This window comes from Perissodus microlepis, chromosome 1 (assembly GCF_051167445.1).
Source record: "Perissodus microlepis isolate ML-2025 ecotype Zambia chromosome 1, ASM5116744v1, whole genome shotgun sequence".
Classification (NCBI taxonomy): domain Eukaryota; kingdom Metazoa; phylum Chordata; class Actinopteri; order Cichliformes; family Cichlidae; genus Perissodus; species Perissodus microlepis.
Window position 1 is genome coordinate 15439180 of NC_140461.1, and position 23766 is coordinate 15462945.

At 40.9% G+C, this 23766-nt stretch overlaps 1 protein-coding gene across 1 annotated transcript; it reads right to left on the bottom strand.

The window, feature by feature from the left end:
• Nucleotides 1-137: 137 nt before the first annotated feature.
• Nucleotides 138-18429, bottom strand: hk1 (hexokinase 1). Its single transcript, XM_084931802.1, has 21 exons — nucleotides 18052-18429; nucleotides 11750-11912; nucleotides 9570-9718; nucleotides 9362-9481; nucleotides 9123-9218; nucleotides 8899-8998; nucleotides 8570-8753; nucleotides 8204-8359; nucleotides 8018-8105; nucleotides 7637-7782; nucleotides 7263-7455; nucleotides 7069-7180; nucleotides 5932-6080; nucleotides 4958-5077; nucleotides 4628-4723; nucleotides 4440-4539; nucleotides 4169-4352; nucleotides 3892-4047; nucleotides 3583-3670; nucleotides 3220-3365; nucleotides 138-2050 (listed from the first exon to the last, which is right to left on the bottom strand). Exons 1-21 carry the CDS (start codon nucleotides 18112-18114, stop codon nucleotides 1903-1905), a joined length of 2757 nt encoding a protein of 918 aa, XP_084787928.1. The 5' UTR covers nucleotides 18115-18429; the 3' UTR covers nucleotides 138-1902.
• Nucleotides 18430-23766: the final 5337 nt, after the last annotated feature.

Below are 23766 nucleotides of genomic sequence, written 5' to 3' on the forward strand. Positions count from 1 at the left end.
AGTGTGAAACTTCAGCACCGCATGGTTGCTTTGACCTTTAGTTCACACTGAATACATTTGTAACACCACTGAAGAGATTCACAACTACGTGAGTGCTAAATCATCAATGCACAAACAAAAACAAACCAACCACGACATCATGTTTACACAGGTTTGACTTTATTAAGTGACTGATTGGCGATGTGGGACAGATACATCCTTTGTTAGCAGAATCACACAGATTCAAGCGTTTGTGTGCGACTGGACATTCTGGGGTCAATCTGAAGGCAGAGTAAAGGAGCTACCTGACTTCTTTAATCATACAATATGACTAAAAGGTAGGAAAGGACATTCTTTTAGCTCAGCTGGTATTCATTTGAATATTTAAAAAGGTGGCAATAAAATAAACTTGTGCATCTCAACCATATCCCGTCCTCCACGGGCACCACTGATCTTACAATAGAATATTTTCTTCTTGTGCTCTTTAATTGCTTCATAATGAATCTAAGCCGTCGTAACTTTGAGACTTTTTTTTCCCCTTTTGCTTTTAACACAATGAAAATAAATATCAATTTGCATAAGTTATGCTACATGAATGAGCCTGACAGTAGTTACCTTAGACACCCTCCTGAGCTTTTAGGAGCACATGGTAATATTAAAGGGGCAAGTAGAGTACGTGCTTTTATTATTGGCCAACATGTTAAAACTTTTAAAAGTTCTGTAATGTTCGTATGAGTTTATACACACTATGGCTGCTGTTGTTATTCCCCTGACATCCGTGTTAGCACCACATTTCTGTTTCATAATTAAGTAGCTGTTAAGGTATCATCATGGTGATGAGGTTAGCCAGGACTTCTTAAGAAATGAACACACTAACAGCAGCTGTGACCGGTACCAACCACAGGACACATAATTTACACTACAGACAATAAAAAGATACTGCTCTCTTAGATAAGACCAGTGGTTCTCAAACCGTGGAGCAGGGAGCAACTGCAGGTGGGCCGGAGAGGACCAGAGGAGAAATGTTTTTAGGAAACATAAACAGAACAGGATGGAATGAACTTTAAATGCTAAAAGACGTGTGTGTGTTGACTTTGAGCACCACTGGGTTCTCTGAATCTGCCACTGCAGAAGTCCCTCTTCTGTCATGCTTGAGCACATAAATACAGGACAGGTACCATGTGAGGGAACTTCTTCGCTGGCTTCCTATGTGTGCATCATATTTTGCAACAGTAACATTTTTCTTCAACATCTCCCAATATATAAAAATACAATAAATAACAACAATGTATTTATAACATTGTTTTCTATGTGGGTAAGATATCAAATACCAAAAAAAAGCAAAAAAATAAAAGAAAATAAAGAAAAGAAAAGAAGAAAAAAAAAAGATTCCCTTTCATCTCAGTACACATTTATATATCGCATCCCTTTCATGCTTTCCTGTACATACGCGCGTAATCTACAGCAGACACACAGACTTTGGTCTAAAAGAGCGTTTTTATGTTTTTGTTTCTACTGAACAAGTTACAAGAATCAATCTGCGATGTTTCTCTGCAACTGGTGTGCTGACCTGCAACTTGTAACAGAATGCAGTTACCAGAGAATTCCTTCAGATGGAGACAAAGGGGGTTTACAGGCATGCGACTGTCCTGCATTAAAAAAAAAAGTCAAAGGGTTGCTTGTGCGTGTTTTATCCACAGAAATTGCAAACTTGCAATATCCTTAAGAGACTGGGTGCTGTTAATAAATCTAACCACAACAGAGAGAAAACCTCTCTTTTTCTCTGCCTCACGTAGACAGACTAAAGCAGCTACCGGAGTGTGATATGTCGACTGGTCTTGTTTGATTTAGGAGGAAAGGAGACAATGGTTGAGAACTGGGGCAGGAGAGGGGATGAGATAACAGTGAGATGCAGAAAATGTTCTATTTGCTGTTCAGCTCCTGTCTTAGCCGGCAGCCCACGGCTGTGATGAGTGCAGCTCCTTTTCCACTTCCATCCTCTGACAGCAAGAACTTGACATTACAGTTTGGAGCCAGTTCTTTAACCGTCTGGTGCATGATCAGGGAGAAGCTACACAGAGACAGAGGATGTACACGTTAGACAGAAAAGCAAAAAGAGCCAGTCTGATGATACGGTTAATGGGTGTGACAGTGACACAAGAGGGAGCGAAGGTATGGTTTACCATCTCCTCGCCAAAATGACCCCCACCCCCCAAAAAAAAATTCTGGAAAAAACTCAGTTGTTACATGTTTATCATGGTCAAAAACAAAAGTAAGACAACCAGGCCTCTACTATCTAACCGGGAAACAGGCTTTTCTGCATAGCTTAGCATAAAATAAAAGTTGTTTTCACACATCCAAAAAAGAAATCAGAGAATCAGATACGGACACTGCCTGCAGTTTTGCTTCCTCAGTTTTAGCACACAGCAGGAGCTCATTTCTATCAGCTGCAGTACCACAGTGGAGATGTTTCGGGGTGTGCAGGAGATAGCTACTTGCTAGCTTTGAATTCACAGGAGTATTATGTGGACTGGTTTCACAAAACAATGCAATCAGCCATCACACAGACTTTCCACACGGGATTTGGAGAGTTAATGACAGTTTGAAATCGGATCTGCACCACCATCTTATAAATAAAGGAAAGCTTATGTGTCAGCTCAAGGGTTAAGGCACAATAAATCAACTTGTCACTGATTCGTTCGTTCGAAAACATGTCCAAACCAATGACCTATTAATGACTATGTCTCCTAACCAGTGCTCTTGTGGTGACACTGGACATAAGAACAAACGGGCAGAGAATATTTACTTAACCTGAGGTTTTTCTCTTGCATTGTGCAACACATGCAGTGAATCTCATATGCAGTTATAACAGGACTGAAGCAAGACTCAACTTGACACAAGACTCTCTGTGCTATATGTGTATGCTTTAGTTAATATGCTACTTTGACACTTCGGGATCATCCATTTATCATAAAGGATTTTTGCATTGGCTATCTTGCGACTGCTATTTAATGTCAAATGCTTACTTTTAGCTTATTTAGCTTACTAACTCGATGAGCCTACTATTGTTTCTATTTGTCTGTCTGCTGCGTAATTATTGTAACTACAAAGATACTTTTTTTGTGAAAATGGTGACATAACACAGCAGCTTATGAGGTCATCATATTCCTCTTCACTTCAGTTGCCAGTGAATTATTTTTAACATATGAAATAATAAATAAATAAATGGATTAAACTTACCGTGGATGTAATTTGTACAGGGTCCCGTCTACCCCTACGGTGATGTCCAAATGGTCCAGTCCACGGTTCTCTCTAATCTTATCGACCACTGCCGCCATTCCTGCGCCACATAGCTGAGCTGCACGACGTGACACTGTTCCACAAACCTAACAAAGAAGACATTTATCATTATTGCAACAGCTTTTTGAGCCACACAAGTACATATCAGTCAAACTGAGAACAAATACAGCCTAAGTTTCAGTTTCTCTCCTACTCCTGTGTCACAGTCTTTCATAAAATAAGGCTAACAAGATAGTATTATGGTTCTCTCTCAGTGTCCAAATGCAAGTCTAAGACTTTGATTAGTAACTAACTCTTCTTTACCTCTTTGACTATGATACTGTCATCACAGGTGCTGTCCAGGCCCAAGTGTTGCAGGATTGATCGCACCTGCAGCAAAGCCAATCTGTCACTGTACAAAGATACAAACAGAAAGTCATTAAAAGATGACAAATGAAACTTTAGTAAGGAGACAGGAGCAATATCTTATCATTAAATAGACAACACAATCAGTGGTACGATAGCAAGCGGTGCTAATGGAGTATTATCTCCTGTCCAGACGACTTCTTATCTCGTGGAACGGTGAACTGACACTCTTATTAGACGCAAACAAAGATAGCGCTCATTGTTTACCTTTCTATCTGTGACAGGAACTTTGTTTCAAAGATGCTTCTGGTCTTTAGTGTTTCAGAAATCTGTCCTCTGAACAGGAATCCTTTTTTGGTCATGTCGATGAGGATGTTCCGCACGATTTCACCGAGGTACATGCCGCTGATCATTTTCTCATATCTAAAATGCAGAATTCAAGCAAAGACAAAGGAAACGTAAATATACGGTATTTACATGCACCTCAAAGATATGAATGAATGCCCTGTATCTTTTCAAGCATGGGATGGTGTGTATGAGGCACCTTTGTTTCCCCGGGTTTAGGGAGAAGTCGTCCACAGAACGGTCGTACTCTGTCCTGATGTCGTCCAGGCATCCGTTGTCTCCAAAAGCTCCCCACTCCATGTTGACACACATCTGTCCCTCATCGCCCTCAATCATCTCAACGTTCTTCATCTCTTCCATGTAACACGCATTACTGCCAGTACCTGTAATCAGAGAGGCGCATTATATAGATATAACACAAAAAAGCTGAATATTTTATAAAAACAAGTGTTACTTTAAGGTGAACTAACCGGCGATAAGACCAACTTCACAGGTGGGTTCTTCATAGGCACAGGTCATCATGGTTCCCACTGTATCATTCACTACAGCAACCACGTCCAGATCAAATTCCTTCAGACCAGACAAACAATATGACGTGCCACAAAAACACCATGATTCCATGTTGTACTGAGTGATGCTGCTCCTCATATCCTCATACCTCTCTCCTCTTAATGGCGTCCCTCAACAGTCCCACCACATCTTCCCCTTCACAGTCTGTCGCCTTGAAGCCTTTGGTCCATGTCACCAAGATGCCCTGTACACAGACGCACGCGAGTTTAGTTTATCATGTGACAACTTCATGGATGGCTCAGGCATCAGTTCATGAAATATTATTTGGCTTTTTTTCCCCCTTGATGTTGCTTAACGGTGGACAAGTTCTGCATAAATCACAGCTTTAGTTTGCAATACAGCCAGTTTAAGACTCTCAGAGTATAGAAGAAAGTACAGGGCTGTACATAAAAGACGAAGAAGCAGGAGTATTACTCACAGCGTCCAGGCTGGTCTGTCGGCAGGGGAAGGAGAAGGTGAAGCCCAGAGGAAGACGGGCATTCTTCATCCCCATGTAGTCCAGGAAGTCACTGATACAGTGCACGATGTGATCGAACAACTGGAAAAATAAAAAAGTGACACATTAAAAATTGCATTTGTAAAGTACATCACTAGTCTTAATGATGACTCAAAGCACTTTACGCCATAAGGCCGTATTTGCTCCTTATCACAGAAACCAGAGGAAAGTCTCTCTCTGCATGTACTGTGATACTTACTAGTGGTTTAACATCCCAAATGCTTCATAATTTCAATTAGAGGAATTCAAGAATGATGCAGTTTAGAGTGTTGTGGTTAAATGTATTATTTTTTTTGCCCATGCACTAATCCGATGCATTGTGTGTGAAATGCATTGTTATATTAGGACACAGATGATTTCAAAGACATTTAAAATGATCTGCGTGGCAAATCTGATTCATTAATGGTCACTTGCTTTGAATAATGGGACCTCTGAGAATTACTGAGAAACATGCGATAACACTAAAATACATTACACAGGCTGTAAAGGTGTTAAAATTATCCTATTGTAAAGAGCATCTGTTAAATATCACTCTCCTGTCCTGTTTCCAGAGGAGTGAGACAAAAGAAGTCAAAGGTGACTGGATTAGCTTAAGCTGGTGCTTAAGGGTTAAGTTTAAAGTTCTCTGTTTTAGAGATTGTCAACTCGATGCCAATCTAAGCCAGTCAACTTTTCTAATTGTCCCTCTCTAATTGTCTGTCCCTAAACTTTTGACCTTCCTCCCAGCTTCTATCTGGTTTACTTATCTCTTAAACCAACAAGCCTCACATCCCCCATCTACCATCCTAATCTTTACCCTCTATTTAACGGGGAGATATTCACCAGACCTTTCGTCACAGTTACCTGCCGGTATAATTTTAAACCGTTAACTCTAGATTACAGGCTGTTTATCTCACCTCCTCCCCTGTGCCCTGCATCACTTCGAGAGGAATAGCGTAGATCTTGTTGTGCATCTCCACTGATCTCCTCTTCCCAGAGCGAATTTTAACCAACAGAACTCTGAAGTTGGTTCCTCCTAAATCTAAAGCCAGGAAATCACCATGTTCTGGACACACAGATAAACAAAACAAGAGAAAGATAAATGACCAGCGGTCAAAACATTCAAACTTATTAGGAAAAGACTTAATAGGCAATGTAAGCTTGAAAAACAGAATAAACAGAATAATCTTTTATCTTATGGCGATAGGTTTCCCATAATATTTATACAGTTATGTGGGTACGTGTGTGTTGCTGTGTGTGTACAGAGCTGTTCTATTAAGAAAAACATCTTTTTTTTGTTAAAGCTGCAAGAGTTGCAGAAAGAAAAGGTGTGAAGTAGCGATGCCAACGGTTCCTTCTTCCCTAACAGATCTGCGGTCAAACTATCTAGTTAGATGTCTGTGAAGGTGAACTCATCCAGGTCATCGTAGTCAAAGGAGCTTGCAAAGAAAAGCGTCTGGACTTCTTTAAGTTGCTTGAAGACGTTTCACCTCTCATCCGAGAAGCTTCTTCAGTTCTAAGGTCAAATGACTCTCCGTCATTTGACCTTAGATTTAAACCCTGTGGGAGTTTCCCCCCAAAGAGGGACAAAAGGACCCCCTGATGATCCTCTAATCACATGAGCCAAGGTGTGAAAACGGGTGTGGGTCCCAATCAGCCAGGGTTTCGGGTGAGCTCATTGTGAAACCTGACTCCACCTTATCATGCGATTTCCTGAGGTCACATAGCCCAGGATGTGAGTGGGCGTTAAGGCGTCTGGGGAGGGAACTCAAAACTGGATTATAGATGGCAGACAATTGGTGTCGTAAACCCCCGCCTCTGTTCAAAGATGGTCGCTCACAGTGGACATCTATGACATCTATATCTACATCTATGTCCACTGTGGACATCTGACCTTAGAACTGAAGAAGCTTCTTGGATGAGAGGTGAAACGTCTTCTAGCAACTTAAAGAAGTCCAGACGCTTTTCTTTGCAAGCTCCTTTGACTATCTAGTTGGATATTTTCATATGCTGAAGTGTGTGTGTGTGTGTGTGTGTGTGTGCGCGCGCGTTACCTGTGCCGTCAGGAGTGCTTTGCACAAAGGTTGGCAGCATTTTGACTGTGGCAATGTCCTGTGTGCTTTTTGAAAGGCCATTTTGGATCTCCATCTTCATTCTCTGCTTCACCTAAAATTAATATTTTATTGTCAGAGTCTAAATACTGTGAAACGCAAATCGGCAGAACAAACACTGCAGCATCTTTTCTCACCTCCAGCAGCTGTTCAGTTGTCAGGGAAAACTCGGACAGTATTTGGGCGATTTGTCGCGATTGTTCAGCAAGTCTGTAGGCCACAGCGGTCACCATGGCAGCACCCTTTCCACTGCCGCTCTCCGAGAGGAGGAATCGAACATCGCAGTCCGGGACCAAACGTCTGACTGTCTTGTGAAGACGACGGGCATATCTGAAACGCATATGACATTCTGCTTAACTTTTTTGCACATTTTACTTAAGATCAAAGTAAGACGATAGGTACACATTTAACTCCCAAATGCCGGACGGCAATTCTAGTACAAAACTAAAGAGCGAGAGAGCATTTAAGTAAACACTAATCTAAACGGTTCGTCTTTAAACTTATCACTTACTGTGGGTGCATCTTGTAGAGAGACCCATCGATGCCTACAGTGGTTCGGAGACGTGACGCTCCTTTGTTCTCCTTCAGCCTCATCAGGATGCCGGCCAGCGTAGCAGCTACAAGGTTGGCGGAGCGGAAAGACACAATGGCACAAACCTGAGGGAAGACAAGCAAAAATGCATCAAGACCATCCAAATTATTAAGAAACGTCTTAAATATTTGATTTCATTTGTTCCATGGATCTTAATATTTTAAACAGACTAAAAGTTACAAATTAACTACTTAACTATACAATTTAATCTTATATGATTTTCCTGATTTAAGTTCCCTCTCTGAAACAAAAAAAGAAATAAATAAATAACTGAAGTGTTTTCTCAGTAACAATACACACATGCTGCACAGCAATGCAGTCGTCCGCTGATGGCTCCAAACCCAGTTTGTTCAAAATCTCTCTCGCCTTGATCAACCCTTCCTTACTCCTAAACAAAAGAGATAAACAAAAAAAAAAATTTACAATTTCATTTAAAAATCATTCAATTTTTTTGTCTACTCGGTTTAAGACTGTGGTGTGACTCACTTCTCTATGGCTGAGATGTGCTTGGTCTCGATCTTTCCTTTAGTGAGCAGCTCGGGGGTGATCCTTCCCTCAAACAGCAAGCCTTCTCTGGCCATCTTCACCAGGATGAGGCGAACCAGCTCCCCCATGTACATCCCACTGACCATCTTCTCAAATCTAATGCACAGAAAAGACATTTCAGCTTGAGGTTCAGAAATGCATCACTACTCACTATAGCTGCTCTTTCACAGCTGCCGGTAGTTGTGTTTGTAGCAGCTGAAGGGATGTTTACAGGTTTCTCATGGTTTTCTGGTAAATTAACTGGGAGCAGTTTAAGTATTAATTTTATGATGTGAGGAAAGGTGTGATACTTTTGGTTTGACTTACAGCTGGCTGCCCGGGTTGAGAGAGCCTCTGTCTATCTCCCTGTCAAACTCAGTCCTGATGTCTTCCAGCCTGCCGTCGTCCCCGAAGGCTCCCCACTCAGTGTTCACGCACATCCTGCCCTCGTCTCCCTCCACCAGGTCAATGTGACGCAGCTCCTCCATGTAGCATGCATTAGTACCTGTACCTAAAGCACAAAAACACATACGCCTACAGTTACATCGATTTTACACAGACTGGCTACAATTATCCATTTGTCTTTAATTTTTCCCATATAAGCATCTAATTTTTATTTTGCTTCTTTATTTTTATGGACAGTAAATCTGCAATACCGATAATAATGCCGACTTCACAGCGCTGGTCATCAAAGCCGCAGGTCATCATTGTTCCCACAGTGTCATTTACGACTGCCATAATGTCAGCCTCATAGTCCTGAAATATTTAAAAGCCAAAATACATAAGAGAGCCTTTTAGCACCATTTTTGTTAAACTATATCCCAGTTTAAATGACATTAACTAAAGTGTGGTACCAAGGGAGATGACAGCAGACACTCACCCCTCGTTTCTTGATGGCTTTGTTAAGCAGCTGGACAACATCCATCCCCTCCACTCCACTGGCCTTGAAACGCTTAGTCCATGTTATCAGAAAGCCCTGGAGACAACCAAAGAAAGCCAGAGGAAAAAGTAAGAGATTCAAGTCTCTGTTGAGTGTTTATTTTCTTGGCTGAGTCTGCAAACTGTGAGGACTTGTTACGGGAAAAGGGTGGAGGGAAGTTTGTTGACTGCTTAGTTTACCTCATCCAGTTTGGTCTGCTGGCAGGGGAAGGAGAAGGTGAAACCAACTGGAAGTTTCTTGTCTTTGATGTTGTGTTTTTCCATGAAGTTACCAAGACACTCTGCCACATGGTCAAACAGCTGGAATGGAGGTGGAAAGAGGGAGAAGTTATCTCATGTGGAGCTCAGAATAAGCTGTTTACATGTGTATATTTCTCTGTAAACCTACTCTCGTTCCAGTGCCGTGAATAATATCCTCGGGCGTGTCGTAGATTTCACTCTCCATCTGCACAGTCTGTTTCTTCTCATGGCTCACTTTGACGCGGAGGATTCTGAAGTTGCTGCCTCCCAAATCGAGTGCAATGAAGTCTCCTTTCTCTGTTGCGATGGAAAGAGTTGGAATACAGGGAGAGACCAAAAGTGGGAGAGGGAAAGAGCGAAGAAAACGTCAGTACAGTTCAGGTTCATTTACAGAACATCAATTCATAACAACAGTCTGTGAGGTAAAGATCCAGCAGTACTGTAGAAAACAACAATCGAGTGACCTCCTAGAGCGAACACTTTGCGATGTGGGAAAGGAAAAACTCACTTGTAACACTAAAAAGCGAGTCAGAGCATTTCAGGACTATTTTATTCACTGAAAGGGGCAACACATGTTTGAGACTTCTACCTACAGAAAGCATTGAATGTGTCCAATGTCACTGCCTCATCTGCATGTCTAATATCTGTAAGCTTAAACAAATACAGTGAGAGTGGCCTATAAGGAAGATGAGGTAAAGAATCAGATTATAAGATTAATGTTTGCTCAAAAGCTCCCATCTATAAACTCCTACTGTTTCTTGTGAGCCTATGTTTGTTCATGTGTATGAATAGCTCAGGTTTACTTTGCTCTGTCTGTCCTGCTGTGGCTTCCTGTATATTTATTGGTTAATGATTACCACCACCAGGGGCATTATGATCAAGGACATATATTCACAAGGTCAACAGCTTATCAGACATGGTTCTTCATAGGTAAATGAAACAATTATACGGCTGGTGAAATCCTAACTCCTGACAATGCCCTGCATAATAAAAGCTTGTGAGAGGTCAATAGGCTGTTGATGGGCTGTGAAAAAGTACTACTTAGTCTCATCCTTCTTTGAAAATAATTTTTTGTTTTTACAGTACATAAAGAGAGATCACGTGGGGCGTTAAAAGTACATGAAGCTTGCAAAAACTGGCTGCAGGACAGGCAGGAAACGGACAGTTCACACCCATTTTTTTAACTTGGCTTTTATTTTGAGCTCAACTACACAGCTACAATTTTTTTTATTCTTTATCTTACATGACTGAGACACTGTTGGTAATAACAGACCCATTTGGTGTACCCTTTAATTAACACAACTGGGTCAATCTGATTTTGTTGGACCTGATTTTAAAAAAAAACGACAAAAATAACAAACATCTAATATCTTCCACTACATGTACCTATTTTTCCCCACAGCTGTTCAGTGATATCTGTGCACATTTTAAAAAAGCAGGTGATGAAACAGCGCCCAAACAGACTGGTGACCTAGGGAGTACCTGCACTTTCACCCTGTGACACCTGGGATAGGCTTCAAACCCCCCACAACCCTGAATAGACAAGTGCTGTAGAAATCTGTTCACTTTAAATCATCACACATCAAGCTGTCGCTCTTTAAAAACAGGGACTAAAATTCCTGTTCACAAATTATTTATTTGTGAATTAAAATAAGTAAAAAACTGTGCTACAAAGCAACACTGGCTGAGCTATTACACCTCGTCTGCAACTGCAACAGTAACTAATTTACTTGAATTTGTTATATAACTCGAATTGACTCCATGTGCATTTCTGTAAGTTTAGGACCAGCTTTCACAGTGATGTCTTCTCCAACAATGGCAGCAGGATTAGTGCTAATCTCTGATTTGTGTGTGTAATGTGTGTCAGGGCTCACAGCTCTTACACTGTAAACTACAGTAGACTTGTTGCAAGGCAGAAATGTTGTGTTCATTCAAAGAGCTTTGCTGTTAATGATGATGACTGTGCATAAGTAACAAAAGTCAGTCTTCGTTGGACCGATGCTCCCAGAAGTACAGCAAGTAAAAGATAAGGGACCGTCTGTCACCTTGCTCCTGCATAACACACTCTCTACAAAACACTGTCCCATTAAGGTTTTCTCTGAATTTTACTGACCTGCATAATAAAAGGATATTCCTGGATCTGCAACTCTAAGGTCAGTGTTCCTGTTTCTGAGCTGTAAAGCTTTTCTACACTTCCACATACCAAACATGAAGAAATATGATCTAAATATAAATGACCTCATGGACTTTACCAAGCCTTTACTGCCTGTGGAGACTGGCTTCTGTTCCCTGATACAGTGATATAAAAGCAGGTTTAGATGGACTAACCTGATCCATCGGGGATCGAGCGTACAAATGTTGGCAGCATCTTCAGTGTAGCAGTGGCATTAGTATCCCGACCCAGTCCTGTGACCAGCTCCTTGCGAAATCGCTGCGTGATGTCCAGTAACGTCTCATCAGAGAAACGCATGGAGTACAGGTACTTATCGATCTAAGAGTGAAAATAACGACAAACAAAAAATAGAAATTATTTCCATCTAAACTATTAAGCAGCATCTGTCTGCAACAAATACACTTCTAACTGACACACACACACACACACACGTGACAATGACCAAGCATGAGGATATTGTAAATATGACTCCCTATCTCATAATGATTGGACTCATGCATAAAGATAACCTGCTTCGATATCATAAAATGTTAGATAACCTATAGCTGGATAATATACCGGTAATGAAGATTTCTTATATAGCTTTATTCCAAAATAATCAGATCAATTTCTCAGATCGGAGTCATCGCAATGTGTGCACAGGGTCACCTTGGTGACACAGTGAAACAAGGAAGTCCACTGTGTGTCACTCAGTCCTAGCAAAAGGCAACACTGCACAGCAGGGTAGGGTTGTGGTTTTATTGCTCGAATGACAGTGATAAGGCAAAGTAGGAGGTATGCCGAGAATTCAGTCAGACATTATTCTTACCAGGAAAAGGAGCAAGTTGTCTTAAATTGCCTTAAAAAATCAAGTCTTGAAATTCTAAAGTCTCCGTATTGAAACTTCCCACTTTAGCAACTGTGCAAAGGCTGAACTGTCTGACCCTTCAGGAACAGCACGTTAAACAATCTGCTGAAATCCAGTGTTACATCACACACTGTGATGAAGCAAAGAGATGCTTTTGTGGTTTCAAAAACCAAAAACAGAACATATTCTCAATTGTGGGTAAAAGTCCCAATCATTTTGACCTCAGTCGACAGTAGGCCTCGTGGGTGGATGTCATGCCTAATGGTCACACAGACATGGCACATAATGAACAACATGTTGCCCCATGGGTATTATATAAAGACGTGGTTAAAGACTTGGTTTGACGACCATCAGAATAGGTTCTTCTCGGTTTTTCCTAATAAGCTGCATAGGCAGAGATCATCCTCATTAATTTCTGATACACACTCAGTCATTTTGTTGTGGAAGCAGGACTAAAATATGGCAGAAACCACTCAGTCCAGAAAAAAAGGAAAAGGGTTAATTAACGCTAGTAGGCTTCAAAGGAGGAAAAACTAATTAAAGAATTGTAGATGGGGTCATAAAAGTTGGGGCCACGGCTGCTTTGACTGAGAGGTGTGCTGACAAAGGGAGCTAGTCAGTCTTGCCTGGCCTCATTGATCTGGACCTCTATTTGTGGTATTGAAGGAATCCAGAGCATTTTAATTTGTTTTAATTGAGTTAATTACCTGCCAGAGAAGAGACATGGACATATGGAGACCACCCAAGAAGTTGAAACTTTCACAAGTAAAATTTTATTCATCTGTTACTTACCCCTAAATAGCAGGTATCTAGGGTATGAATGTGCATTACTTCAATAGTGATTATAGATTATACAGCCTGCTGTCCAAGCTTGCAAATGTTAACTTAATCACGGCAGCCAATAAAGTGTGGAGTTCGGGAACCAATGGGTGGCTTTTATGCACAGTCTGTGATTACTACTCAAAAATACTGCAGGCATGGACATAACTCCCATCTTTCAGTTTGTTCTTGTATCGTCACTAGTGTCACATTTTGCAATGATCTCTCTCAACAATGTTGGCTAAGCTTCTGTAGCTGGTAATTATTCAAATTCACAGTGCAATGTGAAGCCAGGGAAATGCGACAGCTTACAGGCATCAGAAATTGTAAAATCTGTCACACAGGAATGTCGCAACATCCTCTTTTAGGGGTGTTAACTGTACTTCCTTTATAAATCTGGCCCTTGTGACATGACAATGGCAGTCTGCTGTGAAACAGGAAAAACTGTTGGCCACTGACATGGATTTTATATCACAGAAAACATGTGTGGTGAAACTAAGGCACAAATCCAGGGCAACTTGTCTTTCTCACCTGCTTAAATGGTCAGTCAACTGTTATGTAGATGCGACCAACAGCTAGTTTCACCTTGCAGCCATGCATGAATAATATATAAAAGCTTATCTCCAACCCATAGTACTATTCTCATGTATGTGACCATCCTATCTGCAGTAACTGTTAAGTAGTCTAACTGAGGTGTTACATTCATCGTATGGGGCCTAATGTGGAGTGTGTGGAATAAAGGGTCATTATGTGCACAAGCTCTTGTCAGACAGGAGGGCACAGCTGAGTAAATGTAACCTCTAACCCGAATATATTGCATACTCTAACCCGAATAGTATTCAGGCACAGGAAACTTGTTGGATAACACCAAAAACAAGTCCACACCTGTGCTGGGTTGTATTTTGCACCCAAATGTAGTCCTTAGTTAGAAGGGACGGTTTAACAGCAGTGACATGTTGTTGCTTGCAAACGTCCTCCCTTTGTAACTCTACATCTGTTATTTCATTTACAGTGTGCACGTACACACATTTACACGTGCATGCAAACATTTCTTCCATTCTGCTTTTCATACTCAGAAGAAATAAGACGGTGATTAGAGATTTTAAATTAAACTAAATGGAACTGATACAGTTTACATGCATTACACAAATATTGATATTATTTAAATGTCTTTGTTCTTCATGGCTGATCTCCATAAGGCATGAAGTTAAATATCTTGGATTCTTTTCGACCTCTTTTCAGCTTCACGCTTGTCATCTAGCTTGTTGGGGTTATGTCTTGTTTACAGTCATCTTCAGGAAAGGACAGGAGAATCATATTTCAAAGCCTTTTAAATAGTCTGACTCTGCAGCCCTGGCCTCCCCTGAGCCAGCAAAATTTAAATAATTGCAGGTTACAAATGAAACGCAATTCTTTGTTAAGCAAGGAGTAGAGGAGTAACAAAAAATGTTATTCCAACAAATGGAATAATGAATTTTATTACAATTTTCTGGAGTTACATATTACAGATCTATTAAAAAGACAAATATAAGCTAAAGTTAAAAAGCTTATGGCTTCTGTACCTCAGATTTCACAACAGGCTCACTCTAGAGGAACAACCTAAAGGTTTGTGGGGCTCGAACAGTCCTCCAAGCTATAACAAGACAGGCCCAAAATCTTACAGAACTAGAAGCCTTTATCAGGAAGCACGGGAAAATCTCCCAAACAAGAGATGAAAGACTTTAGCTGCAACAAAAGGCCTTAAGAAAGTCCATGCAGTGGGGGCCAAACGTTTGGTTAAGGACATTTTTGTTATTGTGATGGAAATCGGTTCCTAATTTCGCCAACAGTGTTTTGAAAAAGTGTAATCTTTAACTTTGCACCCAATTTTGGAAGTCGGCTAATCTTTTATCCATTTCGCTATGCATGTGTGTATACTGCACATGTCCTAGACTCTACTGATCAGTACTGATTCAGGTGGTCTGCGCAGTCTGTTTCAGTTTATTTAGTATCTAACCCGATATTTTCACTTGAGTATCATATTCAGAACGTGAATAACTGCTGAAAAGCTAAGTGGCACTTTTTAATAATGAAAACTGCACAGGCCAAAAGAGTGCAGGCTCGCCAATAGAGGGAGTCTTCTTAAAGTTATCTTTCACCCATTAGAGAGCTTGCAGTAAGCTGATATTTAGAGTCTACTTTTTGTGAATGGAGAAATGAAAGCATTTCTTTATTTAGTGCAGGTCTTGTGCACTGCACTGACTGTCAGCTGATGTAAATAGATCCATTCAGGTTTGCAGCTCTGAGCTATTTAATCTTCCAACTGCTGGCAGCCCAGCCAGTTAGCCCGCAGTGCTGCTTCAACTGCTTATTTCTCCTATCATCAGAGGATCTCCTCATGTTCTGATTTCTAGATATTTTCTTTTTAACTGCTGCTGGCAGGAACTTTGTAACGGTAAAAGCAACAGTTGCATAAGCATTCATACAACATATTTTCAAGGTTTCAAACTCTCTGCCACCTACCCTTGCTGTACGTTTGCTGTTGGCTAGCCTACTTGCATTGTTTAAAACAATGTGCCCAATTAGCTAAGTGAATAGGGGGCATTCTCTCCTCTACTTAAATAACAATGTGTTCTCAGCTGTCCTGCCTGATGCTCAGCTACAAAGGAGGAGGATTAAAAAGTTGCTTCACACTAACCTAAAATTCATGTCTAAGCATTTCATCGTATCAGGACACTATCTGATACAATATTGCTCATAAATAAAAAATATCTCCACTGCTGTTTGTAGAGAAAATAGGTGTGTGTGATGACTAAGACTGTTTAGATTTCACGACCAACTTCATTTTCTTATTTGTACAGTTTCCCTTTTTGAGGAGACAGGAGGCAAGAGTTTGTAAAGGCCCTTCAACACACCTCTAAAACAGCTTTCTGTGCCTCCGCCCAGAGCTCGGTGCAAGTTTCAGGAAGAGGTCACACTCTCTGCCGCTGCTTCCCCCCCTCCCTCCTTCTCATTCTCCCTTTTGTTTGCATTCCTTCTCTCAACAATGCCTTGCTCTCCTCCTCACCACGAGGTGGCTCAGGGAAGCATTGAAACATGACTCCACTGTGTGTACGTGTGCGCACACAAGAAATTGTGCGCACGCATCCTCACCATGTGGAAAAATACCATCCTCTACAATGCCCCCTGCTGCAGCTTCCCTTTTGCAACTCCGTGTACACAGACGTACTCGCACGATGTACTCTGGATGACCTACCAGCTGCAGCGGGAGCGTACAGTCAAGGACACGGCAGTGAATTGGGTTGACCGGAGAGACAATCAGCTGATCGAGTCTCTTTGGCAACCACAGGTCATCTAGAAACTCATTACTGATTAGATTGTGTGTACACGTTTAATTATAGCTGCTCAAATATTGAACTGCATGTTTGACAATTTCACAACTAGAGAAAGTGCTACACAAACCCTGCTCTTATAAAAGCTACAAAATAGCTGGCGTTGTGTGCCTGTCTGTGTATGTGTGTGTGGGTGTAAGCCTCCTCCTGCTGTCCACCTGTGGTCACATGGTTCAAAGCTGGTCTATTTTAGGGAAGCAGGGAGAGGAAGAGAGCAGGAGTAAAAAGGGAGGGAGATGTGTTGTATTACATCAGATCCTTGCTGCTGATTCATGTCTTTTACCTTTACAGACTGCGCTCTGACTTTGGTGCAGCACAGCAGGCACAGCTGGAGACGACAGGGCCCCGTGTGAACAGACCACACAGATTAGCTCGAATAAGAATGGGAAAGTGAGAATGGAAGAAGGAAGTGTGATAAGACTTTTTTTTCCTTCCCCACATTTGCACATTTGATGCTGAATCTGCAGCTTGTGTGTGACACGACAAGCGACCTTAGATGGACACCGTGCCGTGTGAAATTTAAGCACATGACGAGAAACGGCAATTTTAAATTTAGACACAAAGACTAAAAACTGTGACACCAGTGGGCCTGGTAGTAATTTAACCTCCTCTGACTAAGTTTTACTGTTTCGTAACTATGGCGACCAGATTTTATGGCGCATTCAATGAAGAGGTGCTGGAAACTGATTGGAAAAGATCAACTTTTTGATCTCATTCTCTCACACACACCTCTCTGAGGACAACTAAATCTGGTCCTAATGATCAGACAGACTTCTTTAAGTTTCCTGAAGTGTACATCACATCACTCATCACTTTTAAATAGGGACACTTGAACACACCATGAATAATTCAACCGATTCAAGGCCTCCGCCTCCTCAATCGGGCCGTACCGAACCCCTTCGGGCTCCACTGAAGGGAAATTAAAGTGTGGGTATCTTTTTAACAAGAATATAATAGAAACTCTGTGACCCCTGAAGTAACTTCTACCCATTCATCCCTGTGCTCATGCGTCCTTTCATCCTTGCAGCTCACTTCCTCTCTTGCACTTTGCCACACCCCCTCACATCTTATATCACGGCAAAAACCTTACTCATGTTGTGACTACATTTTACTACGCACACACCCCTTCCTGTGCAGTTTGTCACGTCTCACTAGGCCGGGGTCATTCCCTTTAAAACGCGTGTCTGTGAAAATGACACGGGTCCGAGAAATCGGTCTGTTCTCGCGACAGGATGAAGCTTTCTTTCACTTCCTCGAAGAAATGTACCAGTGTGGTGGAAAAACTTATGATGGAGATACCTAGTGAACCCGGTGACCTCTACAACACATGTGCTTCTCTCATCTTTTATAAGCTCGTCTTCTTCGTGTATCTAAGACAAACAAACAGAATCAAAAAGGGAGGAAAGAGGTAAACACTCACCTTTTTAACCTGGTCATCCTTGAGCTCAGTGAAGTAATAGGCTAGTAGCTGAGCCGCAATCATTCTGCTGCTTGTTCTCGCTCTGTCTCTCTCACACACTCATACAGACTCACTCAAACGCTTTCTCAGTCTCTCACACGCCTTAACCTGCAGATGGATTTAAAAAACTCCAAAGATAAGAAAGTTAACTCAGACTTTTCTCTGCCCCTGTTTCGTAAATATAATCTGCAAGAGGTATAAAGATATCCCGAGTCTAGTCCAGTGTGGTTTAAAATAGCCGGAGCTCCTTCATGTGTGGCTAAGACTCTAACTCTCTTCCTTCTCTGTGCATGTGATTGAAGCCAGGAAGCATGAATGATACAGCAAGTTTGGCTGTGGGAGGCAGAGAGAGAGAGAGAGAGACACTCGGGGGGGAGAGGGAGGCAGGAGTGCCGCAGAAAAGGACACGCCCACTGCCTGCAAGCTCATTGGCTAGACAGAACTTTTGCTACATCCTCTGGCCTGCTATTGGTCGGGCCTGCTGATGCCTTGGAGGCAAACCCAGTGATGGAGGAAGAAGAGGGAGGGGGTAATTAAGAGGAGAGACGTGAGGATTTGAGCTTTACTGTCTAAAGGAAGTTGTAAAGTTTCATTCTGTGCTAGGAAGAGAATGAGTTATGGTATTACTCAGACTGCTGTAAAGTGCCACTTTAGTCACTGCTGCCGGCTAGCTGTGAGGAAATTCAAGGGAAACTTATTGCTCTTTGCTTCTCTAAACTCAGGGACATACCAGGAAGTTAAGGACATTACGAAGTGTTTCCTGTGGGCACGGGATACTGCTCAGCAGGAATGGGTAATATCTTTTCCCCTCAGGGTCATACTGACTAAGTTAAGGGACACACATTAGATAACTGAATCAAAAATGGCTAAAGGCTGAAATTATTAACAAAAAAACAAACAAAAAAAAAAAACCCCAACCTGAAATCTACATCAACTTGAAATTTAGTGAAGTATAGCAGCACAGGCTCATAATCTGAATCAGATTTTGAGGAGTGGGGGTTATTACACTGCTACCCCTCGGGCCATATTTCACACATTTACTGCAATGTGAGTGCACTTTCCCCACATTAATCTTTGGGATGGACATTTATTTATTATTCGTACCATTTGTCTGTGAAGGTTCTCAGTCATCCAGGTCATCGTAGTCAAAGGAGCTTGCAAAGAAAAGCGTCTGGACTTCTTTAAGTTACTTGAAGACGTTTCACCTCTCATCCGAGAAGCTTCTTCAGTTCTAAGGTCAAATGGTGGAGAGTCCCAGATATAAACCTAGTGGGAGTATCCCCCCACAGAGGGACAAAAGGACCCCCTGATGATCCTCTAATCGCCTGAGCCAAGGTGTGAAACTGGGTGTGGGTCCCAATCAGCCAGAGTTTCGGGTGTGTTCATTGTGAAACCTGGCCCCACCATCGTACCATTTCATCTTAAGTTACATGGTCTTTTTGCCTTTTCCACGCTATCTTCCTTCCAGTTAAGACATGTCTATTGTCCCACAGTGTCTTTGTCTTACTGACAATGGAGGTTTCTGGTTTCTGACCCACCTCCCCCACGGGTGAAGGTATTTGTTCTGCGTGACCGAGCATTTAGACAATAAACTGAATGTTTGTGATGCAGATAAGTGTGATGTACTGCTTCAGCTTGTTTTTGTTTTGCCTTCTACCCCTTAAAATGCTGAGTAACGCAACAGAAGGACACACACCTGCTGCTCCTTTTGTGCACTACACCTGCTTGACCATAATTTAAGTAGAATGAAGGCCATTCATTCACTCGGCCTTCTTTCTCGAGATTCAGTCCATCAGCCTGCTACTTTCATAAACTGTCTTTTCAAACAGATGTGACATTGTCACTGCAGCAACAACAGCTGTCTCTAGACACTTTTTAGGACATTGATAGACTAGGGTTAGAACTACGGGAACTGTTATATTTTGTATATCTAATAAGTTGGCTCTAAATTCATTCTACCTTCTTTTAATTATTTTTCATACGTTCAACTTCATGAAAAATAAAATAATCTTTTTTTTGTATTTTTACTTTTTAAAGGCTGAAGACAACAGAGATATGTATCAGTACTGTTAATGGAAAACTTTTCTGAGCCTTTTACAGCACATGGCACCTGTAAAAGTTTATTAATTCATTCCAGAGTCCAGTTGTGGTCTTTTTTTAATTGTTGCATCAATCTGTCTCTATTGCTTTTGAATTCCTCATTCTCTGGGGGTACTATATATTTGACACACTGCCTGCAAGCCTGCCTTTACTTGTTATGCTCATGAGAGGCACGCTGCTTAAACAAAAAATAAACCGCTTTATTTGCATTGGATGCATGACTCATGAATACAATGGATTTTTCTGTGTGAGACTGACGAACACTGGAGCACGATAGTGTCTGGTTAACTTTACTGTTGACATTTTAGACAATGATACGGTTTCCTTGAAGAAACCTGAGCTGGAGATCATTTCTCCAACTATATAAAACCTAAAATATAGGTTTCACAAAGCACTTCACTCAAATATGAAATATAGTAAAATACCACCAAGGTCAGTGCGTTATCCAGTAACTTGCCACGTCAAACATCAAATTTTCCTCTGACTAACACAAAGAACAAAAATAAAGTTTAACTGCAGTTATTTAAGTCTTTAGACTGTAAATCACAACACTGTAACAATCCGCCTGTTATAAGGTCTGGCATTGTAAGCATTATAGAAAATGGTCACATCAAGGCACCACAAATTATACCAGATAATGAATGCATACCAAACAAGGAAGGTTTAGAGAAACCAGTGTGCAATTATGAAACTGTGATTTGTGATTTGTAAATATAAATGTACTTCTAATGATCAGTGTACAGTATTATAACATTTTTATGCACTAAAATAAAGGAGTCCTTTCAGATACAGTCATAATACAGATAATTATAAGTTAAAGTTATGTACAGAAAATTTTGATTCCAACGTACTTCACATGGAAAAAATGGATACAGATTTTCGGAAGCTTAATAACAAATTCTTCTTCTTCTTCTTAATAATATTATTGATTGATCGCCTTGAGGCGACTGTTGTTGTTATTTGGCGCTATATAAATAAAATTGAATTGAATTGAATAATAATAATATTCATTGTCACCTCTTTATTCAGTCTCAGAGGTCTTTCAGTTTACCATAGATAAGTTAGTTACCTTAATCAACAAAGGCTCCCCATGATGCAGCAGAGCTGGTGTCCAGCAGCTCTCATCATACTGATGTTTTGATGCATTGTGGCGTCTAATTCTTCCACTGTCCACTCCACTCAGAGGTTTAAGCCTGGGATTCAAACGTTGATTCATTGTATCTTTGAAGAGAATTAGTCGGGCTGTGAAACTAAACCGAAGGTCTATTTTCAAACAAAACTAATAACTGCAACACAATATCCAGAATAAGACCAGTGCTCTCCCCACTGCAACAGCTCAGTTCTGCCCATCTACTGGTGAAAATTTCTGAGTGTGAGTGTGTGTGAAAGCTTGTATTGTTTGTTTGTAGGGCAGACAAAGACACACACATTCACAGAGCCCTCAATCAAAAGATAAAATAAAAAATACACAGCAAAGACGCCTTGCTCCCTAAGACAGGCCCCTTTAGGAAAAACATCAGAGAAATGATGAATGGAGTGTTTTTAAATGAAAGATAGAGACAGAAAGAGCCAAACAGTGAAGGAAGGTAGAAAGGACAAGAATGTTAGTAGGCCTAATGTTAGAGGAAAAGAAAGGCTGCAGTCTTTTTTATCAGTCTCTGCTCTGTTGTAGGATGCAGGAGCTATATTTTGAGGAGCCTAGCTGCACTTGCATTCAGTGCCACATAAAGCTGCCGTGTCACAGCCTGTGTAATTCTACTGTGAAGACAGTAGCTTGATACAAGGACAGCGTGGGATTATTGTGTGTATGTGTGAGGATGACGTAGCCCTCAGCTGGTAGCATTCTCAAATGTTAATCCCTGAGAGATTAGCTAGTATTTCACTCCCGTTAGCACACTATTTTTCCTCCCTTACTTTAATCCCTCATCATTCATCAGTCATGCAGTGGTTATCGCTCTCTGTCTTTATTTACTGTTCCTGTGCATTATTCTCTTCACTTATTACACTCCGCTACTGTCTTCCTGCCTGTCTTCATCTTCAACTCATCATCTAATCTGTCATGATGTGAGGATTAGCCTCACACTGATCACTGCACCTCTCATTAACCCAGTGCAGTATCATCAGATCAATAGCTTCAGATTAAATATGTAAACAAACAAAAACACAAATTGTAAGTTTTGCCTAATGAAACTAATTTTAAAGTTGACCATAGACTGAAATTTCATCAAAAATGCCAAAACATACAATCTTTACTTGTTCTTCTTTTTTTTTTTTAATTAATTAATTAATAAACTTTCAACAGTGGTCTGTCACTGGAGTTCTTCAGGTTACTGCTTGGACTGCTAATGCACTGAGCAGACATACAGATAAAGACACAGAAAGACTGGGCAAAGCTCCAGCCAGACAGATAAAAGGGACAAGGAGAATGACTAAAATGGCACAGATGGCCAGAGACAGTTAGAGAGAGAGAGAGAGAGCCGGGTGATCACAAGGACAGAGAATCAGTGTACAGTGACTGAACAGAGCATTGGTTGTTTTTATTGTCAGGAAATGTGGTCAGCAGCATTCCAGTCCTCCTCCTGCTCCCCATCAATAAACTAAGAAACTGCTGACTAACCCCCACAAGCAAACACACACACACACACACACACACACACACACACACACACACACACACACACACACACACACACACACTCTATTTTGTAAAGGTTTGCTGCACAGGTAATTGCCTTTAGTTACAATAAGACTGATGCCCATGATATCAGTGTGTAAAAAGATTTGCGTCTACACAATATGACCGTGTATACTTTCTCTTTTGCGGAATATTACATATTTTCTACACACACTTACATATAAATCATCAGGTTCACAACTGTTACACAATATAAAGTCATTCTAAGGAGTGTCTATAAATGTTTAAGTAAAAGAGAGGAACAAAATGTATTTAACTACAACTTCTTATCAGTCGTACACATGTTTATCTATGAAATCAGTTATTTAAATCCCAGACATGTCTTGGGGAAATAAAAGCTTGAATGATTTTCTACCTTTAAATTCAGACAAAAATGAGGTGATGATGAAATGATGAAAAACATCTCCACACTAGATTGTTCAAAAATCTCTCTTAAAAGCCTCCAGTTAATCCAAAACACTGCAGAGAGACAGGGAGGAGAATAACAGAGTAAATTTCTCCCATATTTGCTTGATTGGCTTCCTCTAAAATCAACAACTGAAACTAAAATCCTTCTCCTTACATGCAAAGTCTTCAATAATTAGGCCCCATCACATCATTGAGACCTCATAGTATCATATTATCCTAACAGAGCATTTAAGATCTTAGAGTTTCTAAAAGTAGAATAGGACGCTGAGCCTTTAGCTATCAGCTCCTTCTCCTTTAGATCCAGCTCCCAGTTTGGATTTGGGACATGCACACTCTTTAGTTTTTAAGCTTGACACTTGTGTTTGTGCTGGATCAGGTGACCCTGAAGCGTCCTGTAGTTTCGCGATGCTTCTTCTCCACTCATCTATTTCCTCTTCACATCTGTTTATATGTTTCTGCTGCCTGACAATAAT

Coding starts and splice junctions, on each gene's coding strand:
- hk1 (XM_084931802.1), bottom strand. CDS start 18,114: ATGATTGCGGCTCAGCTACTAGCCTATTACTTCACTGAGCTCAAGGAT. Junction 9,719..11,749: donor CTCGATCCCCGATGGATCAG/GTTAGTCCATCT, acceptor CCATCGCAACAG/AGAAAGGAGACTTCATTGCA. Junction 4,540..4,627: donor ACGCCATTAAGAGGAGAGAG/GTATGAGGATAT, acceptor TCTGGTCTGAAG/GAATTTGATCTGGACGTGGT.